The 16646-nt window shown below is 56.6% G+C and overlaps 2 protein-coding genes and 1 long non-coding RNA gene across 3 annotated transcripts in view; 1 reads left to right on the top strand and 2 right to left on the bottom strand.

Annotated features, from left to right (window-relative positions):
• The window catches only part of LOC145514377 (zinc finger and SCAN domain-containing protein 22-like), a 55455-nt gene extending 38841 nt beyond the window's left edge, over window positions 1–16614 (bottom strand). The window contains 4 exon segments of the mRNA XM_081512087.1: window positions 8867–9387; window positions 9390–9494; window positions 13233–13685; window positions 16552–16614. Coding sequence (XP_081368213.1) covers window positions 8867–9387; window positions 9390–9494; window positions 13233–13632 — 1026 coding nt within the window. The 5' untranslated portion in view covers window positions 13633–13685; window positions 16552–16614.
• A1BG (alpha-1-B glycoprotein) lies at window positions 268–4429 on the top strand. Its single transcript, XM_081512091.1, has 8 exons — window positions 268–325; window positions 421–456; window positions 545–823; window positions 1439–1711; window positions 1936–2232; window positions 2738–3034; window positions 3671–3958; window positions 4259–4429. Exons 1-8 carry the CDS (start codon window positions 292–294, stop codon window positions 4264–4266), a joined length of 1512 nt encoding a protein of 503 aa, XP_081368217.1. The 5' UTR covers window positions 268–291; the 3' UTR covers window positions 4267–4429.
• LOC145514397 (uncharacterized) lies at window positions 5269–8354 on the bottom strand. Its single transcript, XR_014060124.1, has 2 exons — window positions 6505–8354; window positions 5269–6363 (listed from the first exon to the last, which is right to left on the bottom strand). It is a non-coding gene; the product is annotated as an uncharacterized LOC145514397 (long non-coding RNA).
• Window positions 16615–16646: the final 32 nt, after the last annotated feature.

Consider the following 16646-nt stretch of genomic DNA (forward strand, 5'->3'; position numbering starts at 1 on the left):
ACGAGTAGCGTCCTGGTTGCGTGCATCCTGACTGCTGCTGGTCCCCAGGCAACTGCTTGTTAAGAGATTTGCAAAACTGACCGGAAGGCAGCAAACCCTTTCAGCACGGTTATTGATTGTTGCTGTGTCTGAGCCTCCGGGGGTCAAGGTTTGCCCTTTGCCCCCAGAGCCCAGCTTTCCGGGAAGGAGGAGTGGGTGAGCCAGACGGTCCACACCGCCCGCCCTCCACCCGGCCGCCCCGGCTGTGCCTTATAACCCGACAGACAGCCCCGAGGCCGCGTGAGGCGGACCATGTCTGCTCGGGCAGCCCTCCTGCTGCTCTGGGGTGAGGCCGGGTCCGAGGGTGGCTGTGGCGGGGGGGGGGGGGGGGGGGGGGAGTTGGGGGGAATGGCAGTAGGCCTAACAGGCGGGTCTCCGCAGGTCTGGCCCTGAGCCTGGTGACTGAGCAGGCAACAGGTGAGAGGGCTGGGCCCCGGGCGCGGGGGGTGCTGCGGGGTGAGCCCCCGGGGGGGGGCGCCCGGCTCTGACTGCCTCCCCCACGCAGTCTTCGACCCCAGGCCGTCCCTGTGGGCCGAGGCCGGCTCGCCGCTGGCACCCTGGGCCAACGTGACGCTGACCTGCCAGAGCCCGCTGCCGACCCAGGAGTTCCAGCTCCTCAAGGATGGCGTGGGCCAGGAGCCGGTGTGCCTGGAGTCCCCTGCCCACGAGCACAGGTTCCCGCTGGGACCAGTGACCAGTGCCACTCGGGGCCTCTACCGCTGCAGCTACAAGGGTGGCAACAGTTGGATCAGCCTGAGCAACCTGGTGGAGGTGACGGGAGCAGGTGAGTGCGGTCCACAGCCTGGAGGCAGGAGGACAGGCGGCTGGGGCGGCTCCTCTGCCCACCAGAGCAGCCGGTGGCCTCTGGTAGCTCAGGTGCTATCTCTGAGCCCAGTGTCCCCATCTGTAAAATAAGGGTGACTGGGCTTCCCTGGTGGCTCAGTGTTAAAGAATCTCCTTGCCAGTGCAGGAGAGGTCAGTTCGATCCCTGTGTCGGGAAGACCCCCTGGAGGAGGGCATGGCAACCTGCTCCAGTATCCTTGCCTAGGGAATCCCATGGTCAGAGCAGCCTGGCAGGCTACAGTCCGTGGGGTGCCAAACAGCTGGACAGACTTAGTGACTAAACAAAAGGGTGATGTTTTCACCGACCCTAGAAGGCTGTGAGGAATAAGTGATTGAATCCCCAGGAAGCTGCGGGCAGGCCCGGCCCCAAGCCTTCCCCTTGTATTCCCCGCTTGGCCTGTCCTTCGCCCATGCCCCGATGGGGACGTCCATCTCTCAGCTCCCTCACACTGTCACGAGTGTGGAGGTCCAGCTCAGGCTGGGCCCCCATGTCTCCCAGCTCAGGCAGAGCCACCCGAGACCCCTGCCCCGCCTGTGACCCCTGCCCCATCCGCAGAGCCCCTGCCCCCACCCTCGCTATCAACCAGTCCGGTGTCCTGGATCACACCCGGCCTGAACACCACGCTGCTGTGCCTCGCGGGACTTCGAGGCGTGACCTTCCTGCTGAAGCGGGAAGGCGAGGACCCGTTTCTGGAGGTGGCTGAGGCCCCAGAGGCCACGCAAGCCACCTTCCTGGTCCACCGTGCTGGCAACTACAGCTGCAGCTACCGGACCCACGCGGCAGGCACCCCTTCGGAGCCCAGTGCCACGGTGATCATAGAGGAGCTGGGTGAGTGGGTGGGCCATCCCAGAGGGCTTCCTGGGGGAGGAGGTTCCTGGAAGACCGAGAAGCTACCCTGGACCCTGAGCAGCCCCACCCAGGACGGCTGTGGGAAGCAGCGGGCCGCCTGGAGAGCGGCGTCGGAACCTGCCACAGAAAGGCTGTTCCTGGGACAGAGGTCTGGAGTCTGGGCCCCGGAGCGGCCGCCCCAGTGACCACCCCCCTCCCTGCAGCCCAGCCGCTGGCGCCCACGCTGACGGTGGACAGGGAGTCGGCCGGGGTCCTGAGCCCGGGCTCGCCCGCCTCGCTCACCTGCGTGGCGCCCCTGAGCGGCGTGGACTTCCAGCTGCGGCGGGGCGCGGAGGAGCAGCTCGTTCCCCGGGCCAGCACCAGTCCGGACCGCGTCTTCTTCCAGCTGAGGGCGCTGGCCGCGGGCGACGGCGGCAGCTACACCTGCCGCTACCGGCTGCACGGCGAGCTGGCGGCCTGGTCCCGGGACAGTGCGCCGGCCGAGCTGGTGCTGAGCGACGGTGAGCCTGCGGGACGAGACCGCGGGGCGGCGAGGGTGGAGAGCCGGGACGGAGCCCGGACGCAGCCCTGCCCGTGCCCGGGGCGCGGTCTCCCCCGCGAGCCGAGGGCGAGGCGCGCAGGGCCGGCCCCGGCGGGGAAAGCGCCCCTGCACCGGGCCATCCGCCCCCGGCCCCGGTGGGCCCTGAGGCCGCTGTGGAGGGGGCCGGGGGATGGGGGGCGCTGCAGGACTCCTAAGGACTCGGAGCGGGGGCGTAAAGCTCAGGAGAGGACGCGGCCGTCGGGGGCTCGGGGCGGGGCTCCTTCCACAAAACGCGCCCGCACCCCATTTTCCTGCGCTCACGGATTAGTGAGGAGAGCGTAGGAGTGTCCGCGTCCGGCGAGGACCGGGCGGGGTAGGGAAGAAGGCTTGGGAGTGGTCCCCGCCGGCCTCCCGGGAGGGAGCGGGGCGGATCTTTCCGGAGCAGGATCCGGTTTGGGCGCCAGCCTCCCGCGCTCTCCCCGCAGGGTCGCTCCCCGCGCCGGAGCTGTCGGCCGAGCCCGCGACCCTGAGCCCCGCGCCGGGCGCGCTGGTGCAGCTGCGGTGCCGGGCACCTCGCGCTGGCGTGCGCTTCGCCCTGGTGCGCGAGGACGCGGGCGGGCGCCGGGTGCAGCGTGTTCTGAGCCCCGCGGGCGCCGAGGCCCAATTCGAGCTGCGCGGCGTCTCGGCAGTGGACTCGGGCAACTACAGCTGCGTCTACGCGGACACGTCGCCGCCCTTCGCGGGGTCCACGCCCAGCGCGACCCTGGAGCTGCGCGTGGACGGTGAGCTGCGGGCACGGTGGCCCGGAGCCCCCTTCTACCCGGGCGCCGGTCTCGGGATCCGACGGGAGGCGCCCGGGGCCTCGGCCCCGCCCCGAGGGGTGGGGGGTCGGCCACCAGGGCCCCGGGGCGCCGCTCCTGGTGGCCTGTCTGCCGCCGCCGTGAGCGCCCGGGCAGGCGGGGCGCTTTGGGGGAGATCCTGGAGGGCGCATCCAGTTTTTAGGGTTCAGACTCGTAACTGCTCTGCACCGACTCGTGCCTTGGTTTCCCTGCACCACGCTCCTGGCGGAGGTAGCAGATTAGGACCCCGGTCCTCCTGGAGCCCAGGCGCCCATGCGGAGGATCGAGATGTAATTCTTGCCGAGCCCCCGCCGGCGGGTCTGTGTGCTCCTCCGATTTCGTCGTCCGGGCCTCCTGGGGGCACAGGCCCCACCTCCGGGCCGCTGACCCGGCTGTGCCCTCCGCGGGAACCCCACTCCCCTGGGTGGATGGCCTTTCCTCCTCCTCGCCTGTCCTGGGCCCTGCGTGCCCGTGATGGGGAGCCCAGGGGGGGTCAGATTTTATGGCAGGTCTGGGGGCGCAGTGACCAGGGTCGGAGCGGGGCGAGGGGCCTCACTTGACCTACGGCCGCTCGCCCAGGACCGCTGCCCAGGCCGCAGCTGCGGGCCCTGTGGACAGAGGCCGTGACTCCCGGCCGCGATGCCGTCCTGCGCTGCGAGGCCCAGGTGCCCGATGTCTCCTTCCTGCTGCTGCGTGAGGGCGAAGAGAAGCCCTTGGCTACGGCCTGGTCCACCCACCGCTCCGCGGACCTGGTGCTGACCTCCGTGGGGCTCCAGCACGCCGGCACATACAGCTGCCGCTACCGTACCGGCGGGCCCCGCTCCTTGCTGTCGGAGCTCAGCAACCCGGTGGAGCTCCGGGTGGCAGGTGAATTGAAGCCCCAGGAGGAGGGGGTTGCGGTCCAGGGTTTTACCCCGATGGTACCCTCCTCCAGGGCTGCGCTTTCATGCGCCCCTCCAGCGCTGACACCGGCTGGTGGGCCTAGACTCTGTGTGTGTGTGTGGGGGGGGGGCCTGCAAGGCAGGGAGGGGCGTGGTCACAAGCACCTGTAGGGGGCGGTGGGGGCGTGTTTCCTCGCGGGCAGCTGACCAGTCCCCGCCCTGACTCACCACGGAGGACGCAGGGAGGCTCCCTCCTCACCAGCTCTCCTTTGTCCACTTGGTCCAGGAAGCTGACCCCGTGGCAGACCCGCGTGGTGTCCTCGGGAAGTCCTTTCTCCAGCCTGCCTCCGATGCCTTGTGCTGCAGCGGGAAGCTGGAGTTCTCCCTGGGGGGAGGGGGAGTGGCCGCCTCTCCCCGATCCGTGCCAGGAACTAATAAATGTGCAGACAGCCTTTAAGATGTGTCTCTGGCCCATGGTGGTCCAGGGGCGGGAGGGCGGGAGCCCCAGGGCTGGGATCCCGAGTCCTGAAGGTGGGTGGGTTCTGGGCTGGATCCTGAGGGCGGAAGCCCCTTCTCCTGCCTTCTCCCATTAAGCTACCTCCTGCTCCCCAGTCCCCTCCGCCCAGCCCCCGCAGGAGTGGGAGGCAGCTGAGGCTGCAGACCTTGACTGGACTGGGGGGCGGTTCAGAGGCTGTATTTTGCAGTTGTCCCGGCTCAGTGGCCACCAGGAGGCGCTGCGAGGCTGTGTCCAGCGCCGGAGGCCGGGCCGCCCACCCCACAGCCCGAGCCGCGGGAGGGGAGGAGTCCTCTCTGCTCTTCCCCACGGTCCCCGAACCGGACCCCTCCTGGACCACTGACCCGCCCCAGCCTGGCCCTCCAGGTGCTGACACACAGCAGTTGTGAGTAAGGCTAGCATTATCAACTAATGTTTGATAAACTGTGTTTTTGCAAGAAATTTGCCTACTTTTTGAACTGAGAGGTCTGATTGACTGGCATAGAGCTGCTCATCGTACTGCTGTAGTCTTTTCAGGCCTGCAGGATCTGTAGTGATGCCAGCTCTTCCGTGACTGATGCTATGTCCCTTCTCCCTCTCTGTCTAGCTAGAGGTTTATCAATTGTATTTATCTTTTACATTTATCTTTATCAAAGAACAGATTACCTTTTGAGAGTGCTCACTTTGGTACCATCTCTTTTCTATTTTGTGAATCTCTACTTATATCATTCCCTTCCTTCTACTTAATTCTGAATTAATTTCTTCTTTTTCATTTTCTTCAGGTGGAAACTTAGACCATTCACTTTTGGGGGTAAACATTAGTAACAGTTTAATATAAGACTTAAAAGGTTTTATATTAGCTTAAATCATGGGAAATTACTTATTTCTGGATAAACAAAGTTTGACCTTTGGCAGCTTCGTCCATTACATCCAGTTGGTTGATGACATTGGTCAGTTCTTTTGTATCCTTACTGGTTTTCTGTTTTGTTCTGTTGATTCTAGTGAGAGGGGTGTTGAAGTCTCCAACTGTGAATGTCTACTATTTTCTTTCAGCTCTATCAGTTTTTATTTCCTGTTATTTTAAGGCTTTGTTGTTAAATGCATTCATTATTTGGAATTGGTATGTCTTTTTGGTGAATTGTCTCTTTATCACTATGTAACTTCTCTCTATTCCTAATTTTCCTTGTTCTTAAGTCTACCTGGTTTGATACTAATATAGTCATCGCAGCATCTTCTAATAAAGATTTCATAATATATATCTTTCCCCACTCTTTTACCTTAAGCTTCCCTATATAATTGCATTTGTTTTTAAAGTATTTATCTGTCTGGCTGCACTGGGTCTTAGTTGAGGCCTGAGGGTCTTCGTTGCGTTGTGCAGGATCCGTCACTGGGACACAGGAACTCTCGAGTCGGGGCTCGGGGGCTTTGGGGCACGTGGGCTCGGTAGCTGTGGTGCTGTTTCTATGCAGCATGTGGGATCTAGTTCCCTGACCAGGGGTCAAACCTGTCCGCTGGATTGCAAGCTGGATTCTTATAACCACTGGGCCACCAGGGAACTCCCTATATCATCATATTGAAAGTTAAGTTTCTTATTTTCTTTTTTTAAAAAATTCATTCTGGCAAATCCTTTTAATTGGCATGTTTAGATCATTTATATGTAACAATGTATAAGCTTACGGTTTGGTCTGCCTTTTTCTTTCCTGTTTGTTCCTTTTGTTATCTGTCCGTTTCCCCTTTCCTGCTTTCTTTTGGGTTGTTTCTCAGCTTCCTTTTGAATTCATCTAATTTTTGATCTGGAGAAGGCAATGGCACCCCACTCCAGTACTCTTGCCTGGAAAATCCCATGAACGGAGGAGCCTGGCAGGCTGCAGTCCATGGGGTCACTGAGTCGGACACGACTGAGCGACTCCACTTTCACTTTTCACTCTCATGCACTGGAGAAGGAAATGGCAACCCACTCCAGTGTTCTTGCCTGGAGAATCCCAGGGACGGGGGAGCCTGGTGGGCTGCCGTCTATGGGGTCGCACAGAGTCGGACACGACTGACGTGACTTAGCAGCAGCAGCAGCAGTTTTTGATCATCTCTGTTTCAGTTCAGTTCAGTTCAGTCGCTCAGTCGTGTCCGACTCTTTGTGACCCCATGGACTGCAGCACACCAGGCCTCCCTGTCCATCACCAACTCCCGGAGCTTGCTCAAATTCATGTCCATCGAGTCAGTGATGCCATCCAACCATCTCATCCTCTGTCGTCCCTTCTCCTCCTGCCTTCAATCTTTGTCAGCATCAGGGTCTTTTCCAATGAGTCAGTTTGCATCAGGTGGCCAAAGTATTGGAGCTTCAGCATCAGTCCTTCCAACGAATTCTCTTTGTATAGTCTTTTATAAATCTTTTATAAAGATTTCTTTCAGGATTGCAGTATGCACACTTAACTCTTTGCAGTCTACTTACAATTAATATTTTACCATTTAAATGGGATGTAAGACCGTAATAAAGATTCCTTTCTTCCCCTGACCTCCTCCTCCTTTAGATAAACATAAGCAGATACACGTCTCATGACAAAGTGGGTGTTAGAGGTGCTCTGAGCGCCGGGGTGGGGAGGAGATCCAGTTCCTCAGTGAAAGAGAGCAGGAGGGTGGGGCAGAAAGGGGGAGTAAGATGCCAGCCGTCAGGGCCAGTGCCCAGAGCCCGCATCAGCTGCTGCACAAGGCGGGCCTCATCATCCCCTCTCTTGACCGAGCCGGACACTAAGGCTCGGGGAGCCGTTTACCTGGGGTCCCCCAGGCAGCCTGATGTGAGGGTCCCGTCTCTTCCGCCCCCTGCGGCCTGCTGGGCCCTGAGGGCAGGGGGACGTGCATCTCTCGCCTCTTGGTCTTCCCTCACGTCCTGTCAGCTCCTCAGCGTCTGAGCCTCGGCCGTGCTGCGTCTGGGTGTATCTGGGACTCTGCGACGCTGACAAGACCTCCGTCTCCCTGGGTCTCGGCCTTCCTCCTCTGAACCTCGCTCGTCAGAGGTCTTTGGTTACTCATGACACAGAAGGAATGAATTTGAGACGGAGGGAGAAATACAGGGAGGGATGGTGTCGATGACCGGCACACAACACGCACCTGTGTGCCAGGGGGTCAGGTTCATGTGCAACGGGGTCGTCAGAGAAACAGAGCAAAGAAGGCTGATGCCTTGACAGGAACAGAGGCTGCCACGTCAGTTACAGACACGGAGCCTGCAAGCAAGACGGGGGCACAGAGCTGAGAGGGAAGGCAGAGAGCACACAGCCAGGCCGCTGGCAGCCACAGAGCGCTGTGGGGCCACGGAAAGGGCCGGCTCGGCACACTTTATGGAGGCCACCGGATGCCGGCTTGTCTGGGCGCAGGGGCCCTGGAGGAATCGGGCGGTTTGTCCTGGAGGGCCCACAGCTGGGGGGAGACAGCCACGTAAATGTCTATAAGGACAACTCAGGGTGAAGTGTGGTGACCGCCTGTGGAAAGGCATCAGTCATGCGTTCGGCAGCCGTCGCTCAGCGCCTCTGGCCCCGTGTGCTGTGGACACTAAGACACAGCCCTGCTCCTGGACGCGCAGTGTCCTCAGGAGAGACAAACTCCAGGCTCTGAGGAGTGACTATGATACGGTAGGAGGCTCGGAGGAGTCAGTAGGAGGCACTCGGGGAGCAGAGGGGGCAAGTGGGGACATGGGGGAGGGACATGGGAAATGTCCTGGAGGAGAGAGAGAAGGGTTCCAGGCACAGAAGCAAAGGCGCGTCCGTGGGCCAAAGGGCAGCTCCTCCAGGAGCCGCGGGTGCCGCCCGGCTGGCGTGTGGGAGGCAGGGCCACAGGGGATGAGGCTGCGGGCCCGTCACTGAAAACCGTGAATGGCAGCTGACGGAGTCTCAGGTCTCTCTCACGGGGCAGTGATCTGAACCCATTTGCACTCCACTGCACACACACAAAAATGATAGTGTTCATAAACACATAGGCGGTAACTGGAGAGACAGCCTAGTTCCCAAAGCCACTTATGTCTTGGCAAACTTGTAGCCCATTCAGGAAGCTTTGCTGTAGAAGGTGACACAGTGGAGATTCCCACGACTGCGGAGACACAAGCAGATTCAGGTTGTGGAAAGAGTCTGCTGGAGGCCCGTGTGGAGGAGAAAACAACTGTGTGTGTGTGTGTGTGTGTGGGGATGTGTATGTAAGTGGTGTGTGTGTTGGTTTGTGTGTGGTATATGTGGTGTGGGGGGAATGTGTATGTATATAGTGTGCATGTGTGGTGTGTATATGTATGTGTGGTGTGTGTATGTATGTGGGGTGTGTCTGTAGTTTGTGTGGTGTGTGTATTGGTATGTGTGTAGGGGAATGTGTATGTACGTGGTGTGTGTGTGGTTTGTCTATGTGGTGTGTGTGTCATGAGTGGACGCGCTGGGGCGGGGTCAGATGCGTGCTCTGGCGGAAGGCCTTGCCGCACTCGCCGCAGGCGTAGGGCTTCTCGCCGGTGTGGACCCTCCGGTGCTGGCTGAGGTGGGTGCTGTGGCGGAAGGCCTTGCCGCACTCGCTGCAGGTGTAGGGCGCCTTGCGGGCCCGGCTCTTCCGGTGGGCCGCCGAGGGGCTCCAGAGGGTCTTCCCCCACTCTCCCCATGTGGGGGGCTTCCTCCCCGAGCACGTGCCTGGAGGCTCTGTCCCACAACCAACCAGTGGATCCCATCTCTCCTCGGAAGGAGTCTTCTCTCGGGAGGTGAGGTCTGGCCACATGTGGGGTCTGTCCCCCAAGCCACCAGCTTCACAGCTGGGTTGGGCTGGGGGAGCGTCCTTGTGAGGCCCTGAAGTTTTCCTGAAATCTATCTGGTGGGCGACAGACTGGGCCCACGTTTGCCCTGAGAGTCTGGCCTGCCTCTCTGGGCCGCCCTTGGATTCACAGTCATCACCAAAGGCGGCTCCCGGGGGATTCCTCCTTCCAGGGTTTCGGTGGCCCTGTCCCAGGGCTCCGACTCCTCCAAACTGCTCTGCTTACAGCTGGTGTCTGTGAGCTCAGATCCCAGAGCCCAGCCTGCAACAGTTCCAACCACAGAGTCACTGCTTTTCCCATACCAGGCCTGCCCGACTCTGCCGAGCCCTGGCCTCACTCTGAAAGGGAAGGTGGGGGCCACTCCTGACACGTGGTCCCATTTCCAAAGAAAAGTTTCTCACTTGCTGTCTTGGATGACAAAAGGGCACAGGGCTGTCCTCCAACACCATCAACCACCTGTGTCACACACACAGACGGCCAATGGGCTCATGAAAAGGTGCTCACCATCACTAATGATGAGAGAAATGCAAATCAGAAGTGAGGTACCACTTCATGCTGCTTGGAATGGCCATCATCAAAAGAGTCAACAAATAATAAATGTTGGCGAGGGTGTGCAGTGGGAATGTAAACTGACTCCGCCACTATGGAGAACAGTAGGGCAATTCCTCAAAACACTAAAAATAGTGTTGCCAGACCCAGCAATCCCACTCTTAGGCATATAACCAGACAAAACTCTAATTTGACAAGGCACCACTGTGTTCATATTGTATTTACAATAGCCAAGACATGCTGCTGCTGCTGCTGCTAAGTCGCTTCAGTCGTGTCCGACTCTGTGCGACCCCATAGACGGCAGCCCATCAGGCTCCGCCATCCCTGGGATTCTCCAGGCAAGAATACTGGAGTGGGTTGCCATTTCCTTCTCCAGTGCATGAAAGGGAAAAGTGAAAGTGAAGTCGCTCAGTCGTGTCCGACTCTTAGCGACCCCATGGACTGCAGCCTACCAGGCTCCTCCGTCCATGGGATTTTCCAGGCAAGAGTACTGGAGTGGGGTGCCATTGCCTTCTCCGAGCCAAGACATGGAAGCAACCTAAATGTCCACTGGCAGATGAATCGATAAAGATGTGGTATATATACACAATGGAATATTACTCAGCCATGAAGAGAATGAAATAATGCCATCTGGAGCAACATGGATGGGACTAGAGATTATCATACGAAGTGAAGTAAGTCAGAAAAAGAAAAATAAGTATCACATGATATCACTTATATGTTGAATCTAAACTATGACACAGGGACTTCCCTGGTGGTCCAGGGGTTAAGACTCCCTGGTTCCACTGCAGGGGGCCTGGGTTCAATCCCTGCTCAGGGAACTGAGATCCTGCATGGCACATGTCACAGCCTCGCCCTCCCCAAAAAATGACACAAATGAACTTATCTACGAAACAGAAACAGACTCACAGACATAGAGAACGGACTTGTGGTGGCCAAGGGGGAGGAGGGGTAGCAATGGGTTGAGTTTGGGGTTAGCAGATGCAAACTAGTGTATACAGAATGGATAAACAGGCCCCTACTGTACAGCACAGGGAACTATATTCAATGCCCTTGAATAAAGCATAATGGAAAAGAATATGAAAAAGAATGTATAAGTGTGTATAACTGAATCATTTTGCTAAACAGCAGAAATTAACACAACATTGTACACCAATGTATTAAAAAACCTTGTGTAACAAGTTTCTATTCGCCCCTCACTCACTACCTCTCAAACCCTCCATTCTTTAAGGCTCCTGATTTTGTCTCAAATATCAGAAGGAAATCTCTGGGGTTGAACTGATCTGAAAGAGCCAGGCGCCTGAGGACATGCTTCCGGGGCAGGCTCGAGCTCCATCCCGCCCACTCCTTCCCTGCCGCTTGGACCTGGATGAGTCTGCAGAGGCTCAGTAAATACTGGTTGGATGAGGGCATCAATCCAGGCTGCAGGAGACTTGCCCCTGAAGCCCAGGCAGACACCTGGGGCTGTGGGTGGTGGGTGATGCCCCACCTGGCCTCCCTGAGCCACCTGGGAACCCAAGGCCCGCTCTTCATAATCTGCTGGGAAGGCAGAGCACACCTAAGGGGCAGCTGCAAGCTGGCCTGTGTATGGGGTAGGAGCGTGCCTGAACTGACCTGCTCTTGACGGGTGCGTGCAGCACCCGAGGATGCTTGACTGGGCGTTGTTTACTGACAGGCCCAGGAAGGGGGCGGCCGGAAGAGCTGTCATCAGGTCCACAGTGGTGCTCCAGCTCTGCTGCTGGCCAGCTCCCAGCGTTGGGCAGTCTTGCTCTCATTTGGGCCTCAGTTTCCTCATATGGAAGATGGGATACTGCTTGCCTCCCAGGGCTTCTGGCCATTATCAGACCCTTGTTCTACACTAGGCTCCAACTACAGTGGGTAACTTCCATTGCCTCGTGTAAGCTTCATTCTGCTCTCAGAAAGAGGCACTTTGACCACTGTGTTCCAGGCAAGGAAATGGACGCCCAACTGAGGGGAGGTCTTGAGTAACTGGTACAAGACCACATGATTAACTCAGAGAGGTTGAGTAACTTTTACAACATCACACAGCTAGCTAGTGGCCAAGTTGGGGTTTCAGTTCTAGAATCTTCTCCTCCTCCTCTAAGCCCACTGTGCGTGCATGCTAAGTTGCTTCAGTTGTGTACAACTTTTTTGCAACCCTATGGACTGTAGCCCACCAGGATCCTCTGTGTATGGGATTATTCCAGGCAAGAATACTGGAGTGGCTAGCCATGCCATCCTCCAAGGGATCTTCCCAACCCAGGGATAGAACACATGTCTCTTATTTCTCCTGCTTTGGCAGGTGAGTTCTTTACCACTAGCTCCACCTGGGAAATCTCTAAACCCACTGGTGTTCCACTAATTCCCGCAACCCCTGCAGCCTTACCCTTTATTCCAGAAACACGGCACCGCCTGCTCTCTCTAGAATGCAATAGTCCATGTCGTACCACAGGGTCTCTGCCTCCCACCATCCCTCTGCCTGGACTGTGCTTCTTTCCTGCTGTTTCAGAGCCATCTTGCAGTTTCTCTGAAGACTATCCTGACCCTACAGGAGGATGTCGCCTCTCGGAGCCAGGAAGTGGCAGCGCAGAGGTTGGATGTCCCGAGCCTCGAGGAGCCTCTGAGCTCCAACTCCACGCTCTCCCTGCCCGCGGCCCGCGCCCTGGTTCCTGGCATGCCCACCCCACAAATGCTACCATCAAGTGGGGCCAGGCCCTTCTGGGACAGAGCCTTCACTCCCTGCCCTGGACTGTCTCAGCACTGGGTCCTCCTGGTGTCCCATGAGACCTCCCTGCGCTGTGACATCTGAGTGGGTCTCTGAGCGACGGGGCCCACCTCTGACCTGGGGCAGGTCTGTCTCACCTAGACCCTGGAGGTCACCACAGGGAGCGCTCCAAAGCGGAGCACCTGGACACATGGCATTTCTGCCCCCTCCTCCGGCCCAGGGATCCAGCCGCCTCATCTGGTAGCAGCCTCCTGGCTCTTCTTTGGGGAACTGCCCTTGCTTACATCAGTCCCTAGGGCTTTGGTCAGCCAAACACAAGCACAAGCCCCCAACCAGTTCAGTGAGGCTCAGCTTGGGGATGGTTCACTGTTGTACCTATGGGGTTTCCACATGGATAAGACACAAGCATGAGATTGCTAGACCAACTATGTCTTAGGCAGCTTAAGAAGCTACTTAAGAATGAAGCTAACATACGAAAACTCAACCGAGCAAGGAGAACGAGAGTCCTGATGATGTCACCTGAGCTCCTCATACACAGCCAGGAAACCTCCCTCGGCGTCTGTCAGTTGGAGCTTGGCTTTTGGTCACTGGCAATCAAAACAGAACTGCTTACCGAAGCGTGTGAGGGTTTTGGTGCGTGGCCCCAAGTCCAAACCTGCACCCTTACTTTCCAGCCCAGGCTCCGCGCCCAGTGCACTGTGAGCCCCTGCCAGTCACCCCCTTACCTCTCCTGTCCAGCGCCTGAGTCAGATCCTCCACCAGCATAGCAGCCCCCTCGCCACTCTCGGGGCACTGAGCGCCCACCCAAGACTGGATCTCGGGGGGCAGCGCGCCCAGGAACTGCTCCAGCACCAGCAGCTCCAGCATCTGCTCCTTGGAGTGCGCCTCGGGCCGCAGCCACTGGCGGCAGAGTTCACGGAGCTGGGCCAGCGCCTCGCGAGGGTTGGACGCCTCCTCAAAGCAGAAGTGCCGGAAGCGCAGACGTGCAGCCTCGGGGTGGACAGTGTGGCCAAAGCTAGATTCCTGGACCTGGGAGAGGCTGGCCTCCTCCTCCTCCATCTTCACCTGGAGAAAGCCATCCTGTTCCCAGGACACTGGGCTCAGGCAGCTCTTGGGCATGGCCATTGGGCAGCAGACCTTCAGTGAGGCACAGGATGGCTGGAGCCTTGGAACTGGGTCTGCAGGAAGATCAAAACTTGGTCATCCCATGACCTTGGGTCCTGCCTCAACACAGATGATCAAAATATTCAGGACAATGCCCATTGGGTGCTGAGAACTTTTCTAAATGCTTGCAGAGAATAACTTGTTCAAAACTCACAACAAACTCAGGAGGTGGAAGCTTTCTTTCCATTTTTGGGGTATGAAAACAGGAGAGAAAGATTTACCCAAAGTTTCCCAGACAGTGAAAGGGAGGGCAGTTGCTGAGCTACAAACTCCTGCAGTCTGACCCCTCACACAGTCTGCTTAAGGCATACGCTCCTTTCACACATGGAGGGTCTGTCTCCTACCTCACACACACCCCAGTCCCCAGGAAGCCACAGGAGCATTCCCTTACTTTACCTGCTAATTATTTTGTAGCTTCTGAGATTAATACTTAGATAACTGACATTCAGCCTTTCTTTGCTAATATATGTATTTCAGGCCATAAATTTCCCTATAAACATAGCTTTAGCTGTACACCCCTAAGTTTGGTTTTGCATCTTCATTATCACTTAGTTAAAAATATTTTCTAATTGTTTCCTGTGGTTTCTTCCTGAACCATGAGCTGCTTAGAACGCTGCTGCTTCACTTCCAGACAGTCCAGAGGTTTCTAATTGTCTTCTTATTACGGATTTCCAGACTAACTCTGGGTGCTCAGAAAATGTGTTTTGGTCAATTTTAATCCTTTGATATATGCTGAGACTTGGTTTGTGACTCGGTGTATGGTTAATTGTGGTCGATGCTCCACATACACTTAAAAATAATGCAAAGCCATGTTAGGTAAGTGACAAAAGAGAAAACAGATAAACTGGACTTCATCAAAATTAAAAACCTTTGCTATTTGAAGGACATCAAGAAGGTGAAAAGGGGAATTCCCTGGCGGTCCAGGACTCAGTGCCTTCACTGCCCGGGCAGGGGTTCAATCCCTGGTCGGAGGACTAAGATCCTACAAGACATGCAGTAAGGCAAAAAAAGAAAAAGAAAATGCAACCCCAGAATGGGAGGAAATATCTGCAAATCATATATCTGATTAGGGACCTGTACCTAGAACAACTCCATAATAAAAAGACAAATAGTCCAAAATTAAAGAATGGGCAAGTGATTTGACCAGACATTTCTCCAAAGACATACAAGTGGCTAAAAAGCACATGAAAAGAAGCTCAACATTATCAGCTACCAGAAAAGTACAAATTAAAACCAAAATGAGACACCATTTTACACCTGCTAGGATGTAATACACAAAATGACAGATAACAACTTTTGACACTTAAGAAATGACCTTGGGTACAGGGAGAATTGGACATCAATAAAACAGGACCTCAGTCCTGACACTTCTCAGTGGCAGCTGGTGATTTCTGACAAAGCTATGCTTAGCCCCTAACTCCACGCGAAAGCTCACTTGGGTCTCTTGAAACCTTGCTCTTGCCATTATCCCAATTTCTCAATTCCTTTGTCCCTGTTATTCTCTTGTTCTAAAGTCCCCCTTAGTCCTCCAGGACCCACTTTAGCTGTCGTCTTCTCCAAGAGCTGGCCCAGCACCTGGGAGCAGGCTAAGTAGTCCCTTGTGTGCCCTGGGGCTCTGCGCTCCAACCATGCTTCCCCAGAGAGACTGGGCATGCTGGAGAGACAGTGCCCACAGCAAGTGCACAGGTAACAGGTGCTGAGCAAACGGAGGGACCGGGAAAGGTGGCATCTGATACAGGGAATTATTGCTGGGGGAGGGAGGTGCACAGAGCGGGCAGGATTAACAATAAATGCAGCGACAATTTCCAACCTCCCTTTTGTATCCCTGAAACCACTTTAGGAAAATCCCTGATGACAGTATGAGATACATGGACACAGAACATGCTCAATCATCCTCCAACTTCCTGACCTCACATATGGTTGAGAGCCTCTGTCCACAAACCCTTAACCAACTTAGGGGAAGGGTTCTTTCACTTCTTGTAATTACATTATTAGTACTTACTAGTATCTGGCCTGACAACAGGCCTGCACACAGCAGACAGCAGATGTGCAATCTGATGACTCTGTAGCCATCTGCCAGATTTAAGCCCATAGAAGGTGCTAGGACATCATCCCAGCTGGGTGACTGCAGGTCACAGAATTTCAGCTGCAGACATGGCCAAGCACAAGCTCTGTCACATGCTTGGTAAACTCCCAAGCAAACCATCCAAGCATAGGCCCCCTCACAAAATCCCAGTCAAGCCCATAGTTATATGCATACGCTCTACCTCCGGCAGAGTCCCTCAGTCGTACCCCAAAATATGCCCAGGGACCCAAACGTTCCTAGTCACTCACAGTCAGTCAAATAAACACACGCCCTCACACCATCACCCGGAGAAGGCAATGGCAACCCACTCCAGTACTCTTGCTTGGAAAATCCCATGGACGGAGGAGCCTGGCGGGCTGCCGTCTACGGGGTCGCACAGAGCAGCAGCACACCATCGCCATCATTCCCACAGTTAGTCGTAATCAACAGTCACTGCCTCAGCCGGTCAGATACACACTCTCAGTCACGCCTAAACTTACACAGTCACAGACACGCCCTCTCACTCACAGCAGCCCACAACCCGGCGACAAAATCTCAAACAACTAAAAAGTTGTCAGTCGCACACTTGATCGGGTCAGTCAGACATCCTATCAGCTGACCACATGCTCCTAGTTTGTCAGTCAGAAACACTAGTCAAGACGAGTCAGACACAAACAACTGGTCAGTCAGCCTTTTCGCAGTCAGCTGGCCCCGCACTTGACCAGTGAGTTCCACACTGTGTCTTTCCGTCCGTCGGTCCACGCGCGGCTCGGGGTCAGCCCCTCGCTCCCCATTCGCGCGTGCCGGTCCCCTACATCTCCTTCAGGCCACCGCAGGCGTTCGAGACTTCAGGGCCTCCAGTAGTTCCCCTCCAGCCGCAACCAGGGCGGAACCCCAACCCGACCCACCT

This window comes from Giraffa tippelskirchi, chromosome 7 (assembly GCF_054371585.1).
Source record: "Giraffa tippelskirchi isolate mGirTip1 chromosome 7, T2T-mGirTip1v1.2.pri, whole genome shotgun sequence".
NCBI classification, from domain to species: Eukaryota; Metazoa; Chordata; class Mammalia; order Artiodactyla; family Giraffidae; genus Giraffa; species Giraffa tippelskirchi.